The sequence below is a fragment of the Coccinella septempunctata genome, chromosome 9 (genome assembly GCF_907165205.1).
Source record: "Coccinella septempunctata chromosome 9, icCocSept1.1, whole genome shotgun sequence".
Lineage (NCBI taxonomy): Eukaryota > Metazoa > Arthropoda > Insecta > Coleoptera > Coccinellidae > Coccinella > Coccinella septempunctata.
The window spans coordinates 7,284,232-7,301,782 of record NC_058197.1 but is presented as its reverse complement, the minus strand read 5'-3'; the positions used below and the strand labels follow the sequence as shown (position 1 = coordinate 7,301,782).

General features: G+C 37.9%; 1 protein-coding gene across 1 annotated transcript; it reads right to left on the bottom strand.

The window, feature by feature from the left end:
- Window positions 1–12,055: 12,055 nt before the first annotated feature.
- On the bottom strand, window positions 12,056–15,043 carry LOC123320416. The gene is made up of 2 exons (XM_044907736.1): window positions 13,948–15,043; window positions 12,056–12,136 (listed from the first exon to the last, which is right to left on the bottom strand). The coding sequence occupies exon 1, from the start codon at window positions 14,460–14,462 to the stop codon at window positions 13,950–13,952; it is 513 nt and encodes a 170-aa protein (XP_044763671.1). The 5' UTR covers window positions 14,463–15,043; the 3' UTR covers window positions 12,056–12,136; window positions 13,948–13,949.
- Window positions 15,044–17,551: the final 2,508 nt, after the last annotated feature.

Below are 17,551 nucleotides of genomic sequence, written 5' to 3'. Positions count from 1 at the left end.
TCCAAAGACTCTTCGTAGGTCTGTCCAGATATTGGCTTAAGTATGAAGTAGAAAATGCTATGTCTGGACGAGATGATGTAGCCACAAACATGAGAGTTCCAATTAGCTGACGATATGGAACTTCACTCACAATTGGCTTCTTCGAGTTGATAACCTTTACTTTACCCATATGGTCCCATTGTACTCATTTGGGTACAGTTGATCACCTACAGGTAAAATGTCCCTCTGATGGCATCTCCCAGTTTGCATAAAAACTGCATCGATACTGTAGTGTTCTATGATGTATAATGAGCGAGTCTAGAAGGTTTTCAAACAGGGGTAGCTGAATATCGAACTCATGAAACATATTTTGTACAGCCAACATTTTTTCAATTGTCAGTGAAATTTCACATAAGATCATTTGTATTGTCTGAGACCTCACGAGGGCCCAGTGTACTCGTTTGTGTGCATATTTCTTTCCGAAATCGCTACTTGATTTTTCCTTCGAAAATGAGTCTGTTGTGTTTTACTCATCTCATTCCATCAGTATATAGTGAAATTTATCGAAATGAAGAGAAAAAAATGTGTGGGACCATATGGGTTAATGGTGTTGCAGTACTCTTACAGTCTGTCATATTGAATTTTTGTAGCATACTTTCTATTTGTCTTTTCTGTGTGATCTTGAGTGTGTTATGTTCTTTCATTATTTCCATTCCAAGGAAAGTTTTAGGAAAACCAAAATCTTTTACATTGAATTCTTCTTTCAATTTCTTCACAATTATATTTATATTTTCTTCCAGTCCAGTTAGAATGATGTCATCAACATATATGAGCATCCATACTTTAATATCTTTTCCAATATATAAACACACATCATGTTCTGATCTTTTGAATTCCATCCGTTCCACAAAATCATTGAATCTTCTATTCCAACACCTTGGGCTTTCTCTCAGACCGTAAAGTCCTTTGTTTAGTTTAAGAACTTTATTTCCTTCAACCTTTATACCTTCTGGCGGTTTAACATAAACTTCTGATTCCAGGTATCCATTTAGAAAAGCAGAGGGTACATCTAGTTGTCTCAAGTTCCAATTCATCTCTACTGTGTAGGCGAGTAGAGTTCTCAAAGTAGACATTCTTGCCACTGGAGCATAGTTCTTTCCAAAATCGGTATTTTCCTTCAGCTGAAAACCTTTTACTACCAGTCTGGCTTTTTTCAATCAATTCTCCTTTGTTTTGAAGATCCACTTTGCTTCAATTGCTTTCCTATCTTTAGGTAATTCTATCTCTGTCCATGTTTCCATTCTTCTCGAAGCATTTATCTCTGTGTCTATAGCTTCTTTCCATCCATTGTTAATAGCTTCTTTGTAGTCTTTAGGATCTTCTTCTTCATTTATGAGACAGTAGGCTTCATGTAACTCGTATTCTGATAAATAATTTGGCCTATTTACTTGTCTTCCACTTCTCGTACTTTTGATATTGGTTTCTTCTCTTCTCTCCTCGTTCTGATCTTCATCCTCTTTATTCTGTACTGTTTTGTTCTTTTCTTCTCCTTTTTCCTTTGCTTCATCCTCCTTCCTTTCTTCATCTTTTTTCTTCTTATCTTCGTTATTGGATTCGATGAAATGTTCGTGTTCATGATCGTTGTTTTCAATTTCATTTCTAACTATGTATCTGTAATCCAGTTCATCAAATCTGATATCCCTTGTAGATGTCACTGTATCAGTCAATGGGTCCCACACTTTGTATCCATTTTTGGTATAACCAAGTAGTCTCACCTCCTTTGCTCTTGGATCCAGTTTATCAGGTCTAGGCAAAATTACCATCCATCCTTTACATCCAAATGGTTTCAATCTGTTAAGCATTAAATCATTGCCGTACACTTTAGCCGGAATTCTATAGTTGGTAGCGCTAGTAGGGCTCCGATTAATCAAAAAAGTAGCTGTCAGAATTGCATGTCCCCAGAGCTTTCTAGGAAGATTTGATTCATCAAGAATTGTACGGGCCTTTTCCAATATAGTTCTATTCATACGCTCACTCTTTCCATTCATCTGGGGACTGTATGGCATTGAGTATTCAATTGAGATTCCTTTGTCTTTACAAAAACTCTTTAAATAATCAGACGAATATTCTCCTCCATTATCGCATCTAATTCGTTTCACTCTTATATCCTTTTCTGTCTTCAATGCATTTATGTATTCCATAATGTTGTTTGCTGTAGGTCTTACAAAAATGAGAGTAATCATCGAGGATTAATTGAAAATACTTATGTCTTTCTGGAGTTACAGTTCTCATTGGTCCCACTACATCAGAATGAATTAACTCTCCAATGAAACTAGATTGTGGTCTTCTGATTTCTCTAAACGGTAGCCTCGTACTTTTATTTTTCATGCAGGTAGCACATATTTTATTACTATATGGTAGGTTCATAATCCTTAAGCCATTTCTATTTATGTGCCCCAATCTAAGATGCCATAAATCTTCTTTTTCTTGATGTGTATAATTGCATTCACTCTCGGTAAGTAAGCTTAATCTAAGTATATTTAATCTTCCTCTTTTTTCTCCTTTATATTCATTTTTGCTTGATCTTATTATCAGCTGCCCTTCTTTAAATATAACTTCCTTGCCTTTGTTCGTTAACTCACTCACAGATAATAGGTTATGTGCAATGCCATTAACTATCAGTGCTTCTACGACAATAGGAATTTTACCATATCCTGCTTTCAAGTTTCCTCTTTTGTATGCAATTAATTTATCTCCGTTGGCAATTCTTATTTCAATAGGATTTTGAAGATCTGTCACATCTGTCATATATGTCATATATCTTTCTTGAATAAAGTTGTGTGTGGCTCCTGAATCCACCACAAAAATTACCTCATGTTTATATGGTGCCTCCACACTTGTTGTCAGTGCTACAAACATTTCAGAATCGTTTGCCTGTTCACTCACCTGTGCTTTCGATATCGACTGTCCTCCTCTGTAGTACGACCTTCTCTTGTTACCTCGATATCGACCTCTTCCTCTTTTCTCCTCACCTCTTTCTGTACACTGGTAGGCCTTGTGTCCTTCTTTCCCACATTTTTATCATGCAAAGAAACTTGTTGATTCCATGTTCTCTCCTTTTTGTTTCAGTTTAAGCTCTGCATCCAGTAATCTTGATTTAGCAAATTCCATAGTTAGTTCTTTTTCATCACTCATTGTTTCCAATGTTGTAATCACAGTATCATAACAGTCAGGCAGCGACAAGAAAAGATGAGTCAGTTTGTCAGCTTCTTCCAAACGTGTAGATTCTAGCTCGGTTATCAAGGTATCAAACTTCATCATGAAAGATTGTAGGTCTTCATCTTTGCTGCATTTCAATGCCAATAATTTTTTTCGTAGAAATAACTTATTAAACACACTTTTTCTCTCGAAAACTCGTTCCAAAGCGCCGATCATTTCCATTGAAGTATTGCATTTCTTTATTATATCCAGGTAAGTACAGACAGACAAGTGTCTGTCACACACTGAACTATGAGAGACTTCGCTTTAGCATCATTTCCTGATCCAACTTCTTCTCAATTTCTAGTCCACGTTCTTCCAGCAAAATCTTTACCCTAAACTTCCAGTTTGAAAATGAGATTCCATCTTGCAGTTTCGGGAAAATGCACGACGAATTTGACGACATTTTGCCTCACATCGACCAACCACGCTCTGCTGTTAAGAAATATGATGGCAGAGTCCGATGAAATAAACCACAAGACTGAAGAAAATTTCTCTTTTTCAACTCACACTTTTTCACATTTCTATGTAATTTGAATGATATTCGTACTTTCTGAATTACAAATCATTCAATCTGAATTACAATTACAATTAGTTGTGAGGCAGTGGCGGTGTACACGTTGGTGCTCCAGATAAGTTGCATATACGGGTGAAATACTGGTTTATGAGTCTCCTTTTTGGTGAAAGAGAGCTTTGAAATTTGCTTAAGCTGCATTGGATTGATTGGTTGATTTGTTTTTTTTTCGAGGATGCAGTGTTCCGACTAACTTAAGTACGAAGCGGACGAATATATTGCAGTGCCTGGAGAATTCGACGATCATAGATTAATTACCATATTGTCTGGGTATTCAAACTGATAACAAGATGCCTAATAAAACATCATGTTTTTGTTGTCGTAAACAATATGAGAATCACCAAGTCTTATCTTGTGTCATATGCGGGAATTCCTTCGGAGGCGCCTGTGTTGGTATGGGAAACTCCGAGATTCGTATCATCAATTCGAAGAAATCAGTGGCGTGGAATTGCCCCAATTGTGAAAATCTGGGTGGTGATGTTACATCGCTGAAGTCAGTCATTTCTGCTCTTCAAGCGGAAATTAAACAACTGAAGGTCTCTATTCAGTCCCTCTCATCTCAACCTCAGGATTGTATGAACGATGACAAGTTCGAAGAAATTTTATTGGAGTTCGAAGAGCGTCAAAAACGCAAAAATAATGTTATTGTTCACGGTTTGCCAGAACAAACGAGTGGATCAAATGAAGAGATGACTACTAACGACTGTAAGAGGGTCAATGAGATACTGGGGTCTGTACTATCGAGTTTTCCCACTCTTGATCCATCAGTAATAAAACGTTTGGGACGGCGATCGGGTGGTAATGTTAAGCCAAGACCTATTAAGGTTATCATGAGTAGCAGTCAACTTGTGTATAAGGTGTTGGGAAAATCGAGGGTCTTCAAGGAGAGTTTCGATGTTTTCATTTCATCTGACAGAACCCCAAGACAGAGAGACTATTTCAACAAAATCAAAGGTGAATTGGAGCAGCGAAGGTCAGCTGGAGAGTGCGTGGAGTTGAAATACATAAAGGGTGTTCCCGTGATAAAACATTTAAACTCGATTCCCCCAATTGCGAATTGAGTAGAAGCAGAATATTTTACCAGAATGTGCGTGGCCTCAATTCAAAAACTCTTGAACTAAGGGCCTCAGTACAATCTGAAGATTTCGATATAGTGTGTTTGACAGAAACTTGGTTGCAGGATGGCGTGTACGATGCTGAATTGTTTCCATACAACTATAATGTTTTTCGACGTGATAGGAATCTGGTTGCCACAGGTATGGCATCGGGTGGTGGTGTACTTGTGGCCGTTCATAGTGAGTTATGTGCCGTGGAAGTTAACATATCAGAACTCACTACCCTTGTTCCGTCCATCGATGCTTTAGCCTGTAAGATAATGCATAAAACTCATTCCATTATTATATTGCTATTATATATTCCACCATGGATTGATATTGCAAGTTATGAACAATTTTTCGACTCACTGGCATCATTCGGTCCATTACTAAATAATAAGTTAATTGTGATAGGAGACTTTAATTGTGCCAGGTATAGTGTAAGATCTTTATTCGATAGTCGTACATTGACACTAAATATGTTTTCTGAAGCGCTGGAATTGAAACAGTTCAATGAAGTACGAAATCATAAGAATATATCATTAGACTTGGTATTTTCGAATGTTGAGTGTGTTGTTACAGGCTCGGTGTGCTCGCTTGTTGCGGTGGATTTGTATCATCCGCCAATAGAGATATCATATCTTTCTGATCGAAGTGAAAGAAATTTTAAATTCTCAAACTCGACCCCCTACTATGCACCTCGTAAATATAATTTCTCTAAGGCAAATTATGTGGATATGTATCGATATATGTGGGAAACTGATTGGTCAACTGTTACAAATGAAAGCGATCCAGACTTGGCATGCGACCAGTTTTATTCAATATTAAATAGAATATTCGAGCTCACGGTTTCAGTCAAAGTCGGTAGAAAAAGGCATTTTCCCTCATGGTACACATCCGAAGTTATCAATACTATTTATCTGAAGGAAGCTGCTCTAAGAAATTATAGAAAGTTCAATAATAACTTCAATCGCCTCCAGTATATCAAACTGAGAAGTTTGCTTAAATCGAAAATTAAAATTGCTTATGACAGTTATGTTAGAACTTCCGAGCAAAAGTTATTAACATATCCTTCAGATTTTTGGTCATTTGTGCAGGAAAGCAAGGGTCATTCCCGAATACCCGGTGTAGTAAGCGATAATAATAGAATATTAAATAAGCCGCAGGACATTGTGGACTCGTTTGCTCAGCACTTCAGTAGTGTTTATGATACGCCTTATGACACATATCAGCTGGAAAATTTTGAGGATGATGCTGGTCTACCAATCAGTATTGCTAAGATCTCAGAAGACGATATAATTCAAGCATCAAAAAAATTGTCAAATAAACGAACTGCTGGGCTTGATGGGGTTCCTAGTTTTGTGGTGAAGGATTGCATAGGGGTGCTGTCTGCCCCTCTGGCGCATATTTTTAATCTTTCTGCGTCCATGGGAGTATATCCGTCAGTTTGGAAAAGGTCGAAAATTATACCAGTTTTTAAAAAAGGTGATAAATCGAATGTTTTAAATTATCGTCCAATTTCCATATTGTCAAATTTTTCGAAGATTTATGAGATCATCCTCCACAAGTGTATTTTTTCCTCGGTCCGTAATAAAATCACAGTTAACCAACACGGTTTCATGCCAAGAAGGTCCACTACAACCAATCTTGTATATTTTTTCGAAGAAGTGCTGAAATCATTAGATGAATCCGGTCAGGTAGATGTTATATATACCGACTTTCAAAAAGCCTTCGATAAGATTGATCATAAAATTTTAGTCAATAAATTGAAAAATAAATTTGGTTTCGGCCCAAAACTGATCGATTTAATGAAGTCATATCTAGCTGACAGAGTTTGTATTGTTAGCGTTGAAGATCACTGTTCTGTCGGATTCTTTGCGACATCGGGAATCCCTCAAGGCTCAAACCTTGGGCCTTTACTGTTTCTTCTATTTATAAATGATGTAGTGGACCTTATTGATGTGGCAGTATTATTGTTCGCAGATGATTTGAAGATTTTTCTTAGAATACACAATACCCTTGATTGTCTCAGGCTGCAGGCGGCACTTGACATCCTCTCGACATGGTGCAAAGGTAATAGATTGAACCTTAATATATCTAAATGTAATGTTATGACATACACCAGGAAGAATAAAGTTGTAAATTTCAATTATAATATCCGTGGCACAATACTGTCTCGGGTGACTGAAATAAGGGATCTGGGAATTTTGTGTGATAGTGGTTGCTCTTTTGTACCGCATATTAATCAATTGTTACTTGCCTCCAATAGAACTTATGGATTCATAGTCCGGAATACTAAATGCTTTCACAATTCGAGCACATTGATAGCCCTTTTCAATAGTTTAATACGTAGTAGATTGGAATACTGTAATATAGTTTGGAGACCTATATATGACTGTCATAGGAAGAGCGTTGAGTCGGTGCAGAGAAGGTTCTATAAGTTTCTGATGTGGAGGCAGGAAGGTGTGTATCCTCCCATAGGTTGTGATCATGGTGTTTTACTTTCAAAATACCGTGCTGATTCTACTGTGGATAGGGTGAACATATGTGCATTATTGTTCATTTACAAAATTGTCAATCATAAGATCGATTGTTCCGGGCTATTGTCTTGTTTGCCGTTTCTGGTTCCCCGTTTGGGTTCTAGGAATGAAATGGTTTTTTACTGTGAAGCGGGGAGAACAAATGCGAGCTTGAGATCACCTATTAAATATGCATGTGGACTTGTCAATTTGTTCGCCAGTGTACTTGACATTTTCCACGATTCTCCTCGGTCCATAGTGAGGGCCTATAACTCGCACCGCTGTTTGCTTTCTTTGTAGGGATTTGTTTTGGATATTTTATTTTTGTTTTACTTTTCATGTCTAAACATTGTACACCATACCAGTGTATCATAATTGTATCAAAGTTTTTTCTCATTGTGATTTCCTGTAATTGGGGGTTTTAACCTGTAGGAAATAAAGTACTTATTATTATTATTATTATTATTATTATATTACAACTGGGGCCTATAACACAAACCATACAAGTGTAACAAGTCTACATACATCTCGACATACATACATATGTACAAGTTACAAGTGATCTACCTGTAACTATGTACAAGTCCAACTTAATTCGGTATCAAAATGCGAATGGCTACAATTGTAGAAATTGAATAATTTTGTACATATGTAGCTACACAAATTTAATGTGAATATTATTCTTATTGTATGAAGACTTGTCATGATGCGCTTGGGATAGTGATTATGTAGAGTGGCTTTCCGGTCATAGTTGGGGAGTGTAGAGGGAAATTCGGGAGTGGCTCGAGCGTTTTAGTTTAATATAATGGGAGATACATTGGACCCTGCAGAGTACCTCTACCAAAAATAAGACTCATATATTATGGGGGGAGTTACTTAGACAGCCCGTCGTGTTTCAGAATAAGGTTCCGTAAATTCGGGTTCTTATTGCTCAGACGATTTCATGGAACAGACAGAGTTCCTATGTACTATTGGTCTCTGCTGCATTTCTCATGAGATACAAGGTGTTGAAACTTAAAAAAAGAAATATGGTTTTTCAATACAGGTGTTGTTTTTTTAATTTTGGTGGGTTTATGAGTACACAGCTGTGCTTATCCGCTTATAATTCTAATGCAGACAATCTCCAATTTTCACATTTTATACGTGATCTCCACGTGAACGAGAGTAATTTGTATTTGGAATTGGAAGAAATGTACGGAGAGAAAGAAATAGTGCATGATAACTTGTTCAGGACCTAGATTTCCATTCTATGAGGATACAAGACTAGCAACTTTTCTGAAAGGCCTGGATGACCTGCATTGACTATGGCCAACGACTCATGAAAAACCCTGTATAATCTTTATTAATTCTCAATAACACTTGGAAATGGCGAAACAGTCAAACGATAAAACGAATAACTCTTAACTTCATAAAAATATCTAACTTCCTACAGGCATATCTTCCATGGCAATAGCAGCTGCATGAAAGGCAGTGCTATGCTGCGCTGCTCGAGCACAATCACCTCCAACGATTGTTTCCTTAGCCTGGTCAATTATATTTTCTAGATATATGAGTCTTTGTTCAAGAACTCTCGGTGGCGCACAGTTGGGAATTCTTAGGTGTGTTTTTACATAGGTCTTGATCTTCGACCATACAATTTCAATGGGGTTCAGCATAGGAGAATAAGGGCTTAGTCGCAGCAGAATTGCTGGTGTAGGGTTGACTACAGTCTCCAATCTCGAATGGCATGGAGCATTATCACAGACGATAACTAAATCTTCTAAGTGGTTTCCCATATCTTGCCACTGCTGCAATAAAGTCACCACCCATTCATTTGCTGAGTCCGCAGTGAATGAACCTCAACTTTTCTCCATGGCAACTATACCAGCAGCAGACATTGCCCCAATCAAATGGACATTTGGCCCCTTGACGCTGTAAGATATTGAATCGCTCTTGTACCAGCTCGGGACCGTCCTCTTGATCTTCTACAGAACAAATTGAAATTGGTTTCGTCCATCCACACAACTTGTTTTCCTTGCTGGATATATGAATTCAAAGACTGTACATATTCAGCCCGTCTCCTCTTATTTTCTATCACATTCATGTTTGTCACCTCATAATGAACTTTTTTGAGAGTGAAAAGCTTTCCCTCTAAATAATTGCCGATTGTTGATGTACAAACATCTTTTTGAAAATGTTGCATTATTTTGGTTTTCATTTGTTTGAGGGTTATGGAAGAATCTTCCTCTACCCATAGAATGATTGTGTTAATTTCTTCCTCAGTGAGTGCTGTAGGTTTTATTCCACCTTTTTTCCTCATGTCAACGCGTCCAGAACGAATCCAATGATATGCCGTCTTGTATTCCACGCCCAATGTTTTCGTTAAACTCACCCAGTCTTCGCCTTTATTAGCACAATTTACAATTCTTTGACGGTCTTCTCTTGTGTTTTTTTTTTATAATTTTTCCTTTGGATATTATCAAAATTTATCACTGATGTACGGCAAATAGGGCAAGTTGTATTGATCGGTAGAAAACACTTTTGGTGCAAATAATGTTGGCACGGATGCAATTTTATAACTGCTTTTCTCAACATGGGAATAAGACATATTGCACAGTCTTTCAAATTCATTATTGAAAATTGAAAACTTAGGTGATCGTGGCTTAATCTGAGTCATCCTTTTTTACATCTCTATGTACTTTCTGAATCATAAATGACCGTTTCTGAAATACATATACTTCAATCTGAATTACAATTGACGATTTCTGAAATTCAATTGACTAATCTGAATTACATTTGATGTTTTCTGAAATTGAATTGACTAATCTGAAATACAATTGACGCTTTCTGAAATCAAATTGACTAATCTGAAATACAGTTGACGATTTCTGAAATACACTTGGAAAAGGTGTAGATCTTAAATAAGAGAACTTTTGCACATCACACAACTCTATATTATCGTCTACCAATGCCTTGAATAAGTCTTTGAAGGAATTCCATTCAGTAACTTTTCCATCAAAAATAGGAATATTAATATTTGGTAACTTAATTTCGAGATTATCAACCTTACTTTCACTGAATGATACTTCCTGTCTCTGAAATTTAGAAAGAATTCTCTTAACCTCTGATAGAATAGTAAAAAATTTTTGTTCTACTTGTGTCCTATCACTTTCCTCATTCTCATCAAATGTTTCAAGTTCTTCCTGAATAGTACTATATTTTTCATAAGCCTGAATTAAGAGAGTTTCACGAGTTATAAATTCATTTACATAGTAGTATACCCAATTCTGTACGAAGTGATCACATATTCAAAGTAAGAAAAACAAAAACTTGCATTTCTGTGGTTGACTGCCCACTCTATGGTGTAACCTCACATCTCTGGGGAGGCCAATTCTCCAAACCATTATCTTCAAAGCTAGTTTATTGAACATTTATGTTGTAATTTCATAATTATTAATTGATAATTTGGGTTAGGGGGGGTGGGAATGATCTATTAGGACGAGACGCTTCATATAATTAAGATCAAACTTCACTTAAGGTAAGTTCGTTTAATCTTTACATTATATTACGCGTCTCGTCCTCTAGATGCTTTAACGTAGATGTTCAGAGCATATTACAACATGATTATCAAAAAAGGGGGGTTTTTCAACCAAATCCAACTAAAATACAAGTACACTCGTCACTGTAACGAGTAAATATGAATTCAGTTTTATTCAGAACAAAATTATGATTAAATCCAACTCTTTATACAATAGAAGGAAATTTGCATATACTCAACATTTAGCTCAAAACTGCTTCAGCTAGAGAGTCAGAAGAGCAGATGGGTCTATTATAGACCCTATTAAAAGTATCTGAAGCGGCTGTCCATCCTGCTATTTTCCTTATGACATCTAAGGATACGCCTTTCCGTGATGCTGCTGAAGTACTCGCATGTCTTGTACTGTGTGCACTAAAAATCCTTGTATCAAGGCCACTTTTCTGCAATGTGGATTTTATCCATCTGCTCAGAGTCTGGCTCGAGACTGGTGCATAGGGTCTCTCGAAGGAAATAAACAACCTCTTTGTGGTACATCTTAGTGGCTTTGTTCTCTCCAAATAGGTCATGAGGGTCCTGGCAGGGCAAATGCTCGGTTTTTCATCGAAAAAGGGGATCAACAGTAATGGCTGACATTTTCCAGGGCCTGATGTTTTGATCCTGGTCGGAATCTTTATTGTGATCTGACTATCACTCACCTCTACATTTTCAACCTCGATTGCAGCTAGTGTCTGAACTCGATGCGCTGTTATAATAGAAAAAAATGTGACTAATTTGAGGGTTAATGACTCCAATGTAATCTCCTCATTAGGAAAGAAAGGAGCCAAATAGTCAAGTACGATTTTTGGATCCCAAGTTATGTTGTACTTGGGTAAGAAAGGGCGGAGTCTATAAAAATCTATTAAAAATCTTCTTACCCGGAAATCGGATCCTATCTCTGGTGAGATCAGAAGAGAGAGGGCCGACCTCATCGTGTTCAAATTGCTCCATTAAAAATTTCAAAATCTCGTTGATTGAATTCATCAAATAGGAAATTTTTCGCGACTTACACCAGTTCCACCATAACTTGAGTCCGTGATTGTACTGACTAATGGAAGACTTTGGACAAAGATGAAATAGCTGTCTCGATTGCCTCCTCCGGGTAGCCATTCTTCTTCAAACCCTCCCCGATAACAGCCCTGCAACCAGGGTAAGTTTCCTGTAAAGAGGATGCGGTTTCTTATCAATTCAAACAAGTAATTGAGGAGAGGGATTGAAGATTATGGGTTTTCTTATCAGAAGAGAGTTGAAAAGGGGATACCAGGGTTGCGTAGGCCACTCCGGTACCACTACGATTCCTTCTGCTCTTTCGATAATAATCTTCTGTAAAACCCGAGGTATCAGACAGAACGGTGGAAAAGCATAGAGTTTAAGGTCAGTCCAAGAAATCGTGAAAGCATCTATCGTCATAGCATCTGGATCTAAGTGCCAAGATATGAAACGCGAACACTTTTTATTATTTCTAGAGGCGAATAGATCTATCTCAGGATTCATTAATTTTCCTTGGATTGCCTTAAATGCATAATCAGCTAGTTCATATTCGGTATCCGGTATCAAACTACGTGATTGCTCATCCGCTTCCACATTATCAGCTGACGAGATATAAGATGCATGTAAAAAAATATTCCTATTTTCGCACCACTGCCAAATAACTCTCGTAAGCTTGTTCAAATGTCTATATTGTGCCCCCCCCCATTCGGTTAATATATGAAATCGCCGTTGTATTATCAATACGTAACAATATATTGCAGTTTGTTAAATCTTTTGCAAAGCATTTAAGTCCAAATAAGGACGCTGAAAGTTCTAGGTAGTTAATATGGTGCAACCTCTCAAGGTCATTCCAAAACCCATGGGTTTTGGTGCTGTTACACCATATTCCCCAACCACTTTGTGATGCATCACTGAAAATTTCCAATAAGTAACTGGGGGGCCTCAAGCTATTTGAATCAGAAACGTGAGTCTTCCACCATATTAAATCTGCTTCAATAGACTTTGGAATTATCATCTTATCTTCGTAACATTGATTGGAAGCTTTCAATGATAGAAGCTTTTCATGTTCCATAGTCTTTGTGTACAACCAGCTATATTTAATAGCTGGACAAGCTGATACTAGCACTCCAACTGTTTTTGCAAATTCCCTTATTTTTCATTGAGCTCCAATTTTCATCTTATTAACTAAACTTACAATTCTCTCCTGTTATCCTGGGGAAGACTAACGGTCATATTTAGGGAATTATAAATCAGACCTAAATATTTAACTTCATGGGATGGAGTCAACTTGCTCTTTTCCCAGTTGATAATAAAGCCTATTTTTTGAAGGAAATCGGTTGTGAATCTGATATTTTCTCATGAGTATTGCCTATCAATAAAAAATGATCCAAGTATGAAACCGATAAAAAATTATTCCCACGTAAAAAGGAGAGAACTGGTTTCATTATCTTAGTGAAAACAAAAAGCGCTGTATTCAGACCAAAAGGCAAACACACATATTGATATAAAATTCCATTAAACATGAAGCGCAAATACTTTTGATCCTGTTCATGAATAGCGATCATATGATAAGCATCTGTGAGATCAACTGTTGCCAGAAAACAATGGGGAAATACTAATTTGGCCACTACTTTATGGTCCTCTAGTTTAAAATGTTTCGTTGAAATGAATTCATTCAGCGCTTTCAAATTAAGGATCAACCTAGTGGAGCCATTCGATTTCGGAATGACAAAAATGTTAGAAATAAATTGCCCCTGCACAGGTGAACATTTGCTTATTACTCCCTTTTTTAAAAGATGGACAATATGTTCTTCCACCTGCCCCCTTTCCTTAGAAGACCAGTTAGGCTCCTTAGGAACATTTATCTGTTTGCACAAAAGGTATCTTATAGCCTTCCAGCCAGGATAAAATTGAAGGGTCCTTTGTGACCTTTATCCAGCTGTTTTTAAAAAACTTTAAGCGACCTGCCTGACACTTTACCTCTATGGTTTCTTCCAGGTTGAGCGCTGCTGCTGCTTGTTGGCTGCATGGTAACGCCTCTTGCCCTGGTACTCGTTCTTCTTCCGATGCACTGGCTGTCTGCCCCTTGGATATATCGGCACTGCAGGGGGCAGACTCTTCGAGTTTAAAGGCTTACGCCCTTTTGTGGTTGTTTGTTTTGTTGGTTTCTTAGGAATTTTAAGGTCCCCAGACGCCTTTTCTAGGGCCTTGGTTTCTTTAATTTTCTCACCAAGATTATTTCCATAGGGATACCCATCCACTGCAGTCGAACTGAGTGCCTCCTTTAACTTATCATTGATTCCTGGATGAATCAGTCCTCTACGTAGCGATGACTCCTCAAAATGAACCGCCGTTAGTATTCTGCCTGCATCGCTTAGGCGTTCAATGAGCCTGGTATTCAGGGATTCTTCCTCAACGGCTTCATTCAGAGCCTGAGCGATTGCCGTTATGGCAGCTCCGATCTGATTTTGGGACTTCTGCACCCTCTGGTCCATTTTCCTTGCCAGCTCATTGATTGCCACATTTACCTCCGGATTCAGTTTTGGCGCTTCAATCCAAGGGCAATTTTCAACCGGCGGGTATTTTTTTAACTATCTCCATTACCTTGTTCTCTGGTAAACCAGATCGGAGGATATCTCCCCACTGGTCCGCAATTGTTTGGTGGATCTTTGGCGATGTTTTCTTCTGGGGTATTTGCTCATACCCAAGAATTTCCAGAATACTGGCATCCAATACATCAATATTATTCTCGCCATCCTTTTCAGGTATCCCTATATACTCGATCTCATTTTCCGCTTGACCTGTACAACAAGAACATATTTATGTTAATACACCATACAAGTAGTTAAGAACCAATAGTAATAGTCCTGATCGTTATCCTTTCAGGACGATTTCATGATACGTAACTCAACCTTAAAGGCTATGATATCATTTCTCTCAGAAGTGTATCAAGTTACAACAAGTCTACCATTACTTGGTAGGAATTCTCTCAGGACCTATCAAGTTATGGAAGTAATCCTCTCAGGACACTTCCATATTAAGTAACTCAACCGTGAAGGCTCTGATAACACATCTCTCAGAAGTGTATCAAGTTGTAAAGCGGCCGTTGTAGGCCATTAGATTAGAAGTCCTCTTAGGAGTCTTTCATATTATGAATTTCAACTTACTCTGAGTTGTGCTATCCCTCCTAACATAACATTTTTTATCCTTATTTGAGCAAACAAAATTCTCAATTCTTGTGATCGTACCTTTGGATGATACACGTTTTCTTTTTAATCTTTCAACAATTTCATCCAATTTATCAGTCATATTGAATATTGAATAGAAATCTAATAGTGTTGAATAAAACAAAATTCAATGTAATAAATGAACACAGAACTTTAAATTCCATTTAAAAGAACCTCTAACCTGGATCCGTGAAATTCGCCTTCCAATTCGATTATTCACCTGAAGAATAATACTCTGGAACGTCGAAAATGTGAATGTCCTCCGTTACCTGGAATACTTGATTTTCGAACTGACCTGTGCCTTGATTCCTTGATTGCAATTTTCCGTAATGCGTGTTCTCTCGTCTATTTGTGATGTATTCCTAAAACCTGAATTTGGGTGGTTTAGCCGTTGTTCCAAATATATTTTTGTTTTTTCCTCCTTTATTGTTTATGAGTGAATGGGTGTGGAATGAATTGTTGTTCTCTGCGAACGCCGCCCAGACGTGAATTCTTGCTTCTTCAAAGCGACGCCATATGCGATATCTCTGATATCCTACACGAGCCTCTGAATTTCCAAGCCGATGCACCAAATTTTATGTTGTGAAAAGGGTTGTTTCCTTAATTTCTTTCCTTGAGTTGTCTGGCCGGTAGGATATTGAAACACCAGATTTTGATTTTTTCTTTATTTTTCAAATTATCCTTCTCGTGACCCTCTCTTAAATCGCCATCTTCTTACCATTTTCCGTTTTTCCGGCAGGGACTGCGCGCACACGCTCTTTTTAACTTATTTTCAACTCTGACTCTACCGTGCAAAATACCTTCACGATGTTGTACCTACTGTTACCTGAACATAATCAATTCCAACAAGTAATTGAGGAGAGTTATTGAAGATTATGTGTTTTCTTATCAGAAGAGAGTTGAAAAGGGGGCACCAGGGTTGCGTAGGCCACTCCGCTACCACTACGATTCCTTCTGCTCTTTCAAGATGGACTATATGTTCTTCTACCTGCCCCCTTTACTTAGGAGACCAGTTAGGCTCCTTAGGAACATTGATCTGTTCCGGGGTTTGCACAAAACGTATCTTATAGCCTTCAAGCCAGGATAAAATTAATGGGTCCTTAGTGACTTTTATTCAGCTATTTGTAAAAAACTTTAAGCGACCTGCCTGACACTTTACACTATGGCTTCTTCCAAGTTGAGCGCTGCTGCTTCTGGTTGGATAACGCCTCTTGCCCTGGTACTCGCTCTTCTTCCGATGCACTGGCTGTCTACCCCTTGGATATATCGGCACAGAAGGGGGCAGACTCTTAGTGTTTAAAGGTATACGCCGTTTCGTGGTTATTTATTTTGTGGGTTTCTTAGGAATTTTAAGTTCCTCAGAAGCCTTTTCTAGGGCCTTGGTCTCTTTAATCTTCTCACCAAGATTATTTCCATATTAATATCCATCCACTGTAGTCGAACTGAGTGCCTTCTTTAATCTATCATTAATTCCTGGGTGAATCAGTCCTCTGCGTAACGATTACTCCTCAAAATGAACGGCTATTAATATTCTGCCTGCATCGCTTAGGCGTTCAATGAGCTTGGTATTCGGGGATTCTTTTTCGACGGCTGCATTTAGAGCCTGAGCGATTGCCGTTATAGCTGTTCCAATCTGATTCTGAGACTTTTGCACCCTTTGGTCTCTTTTCCTTGCCAGCTCATTGATAGCCACATTCAGCTCAGGATTTAATTTTGGAGCTTCAATCCAAGGGCAATTTTCAACTGGCGGAAATTTTTAAACCATCTCCATTACTGAGGATATATCCCCACTGTTCCGCAATTGTTGAGTAGATCTTTGGCGATGTTTTCTTCTGTGGTATTTGTTCATACCCAAGAATTCCCAGAATACTGGCATCCAATTTATTAAGATTATTCTCGTCATCCTCTTCAGGTACAGCAACATGGCTGTAGTTAAGGACCAATAGTAATCAATAATCCTGATCGTTATCCTCTCAGGACAATTTCATGATACGTAACTCAACCGTAAAGGCTATGATTACATTTCTCTCAGAAGTGTATCAAGTTTCAATAAATCAACCATTACTTGATAAGAATCCTCTGAGGGCCTAAGTTATAGAAGTGATCCTCTCAGGACATTTCTATACTAAGCAACTCAATCATAATGGCTATGAAAGCATTTCTCTCAGAAACGTATCAAGTTGTGAAGCGGCCATTAGAAGTCCTCTTACTTAGGAGTCTTTAAATTATAAATTTGAACTTACTCTGAGTTGTGCTATCCCTTCTATTCACAATTAAGTTCAAGGTTTGAGATGGAAAATCACCACGTGTACCTTTATCGGGACGGTAAGGAATATGAGGGGCTTCTAGAATCTTCT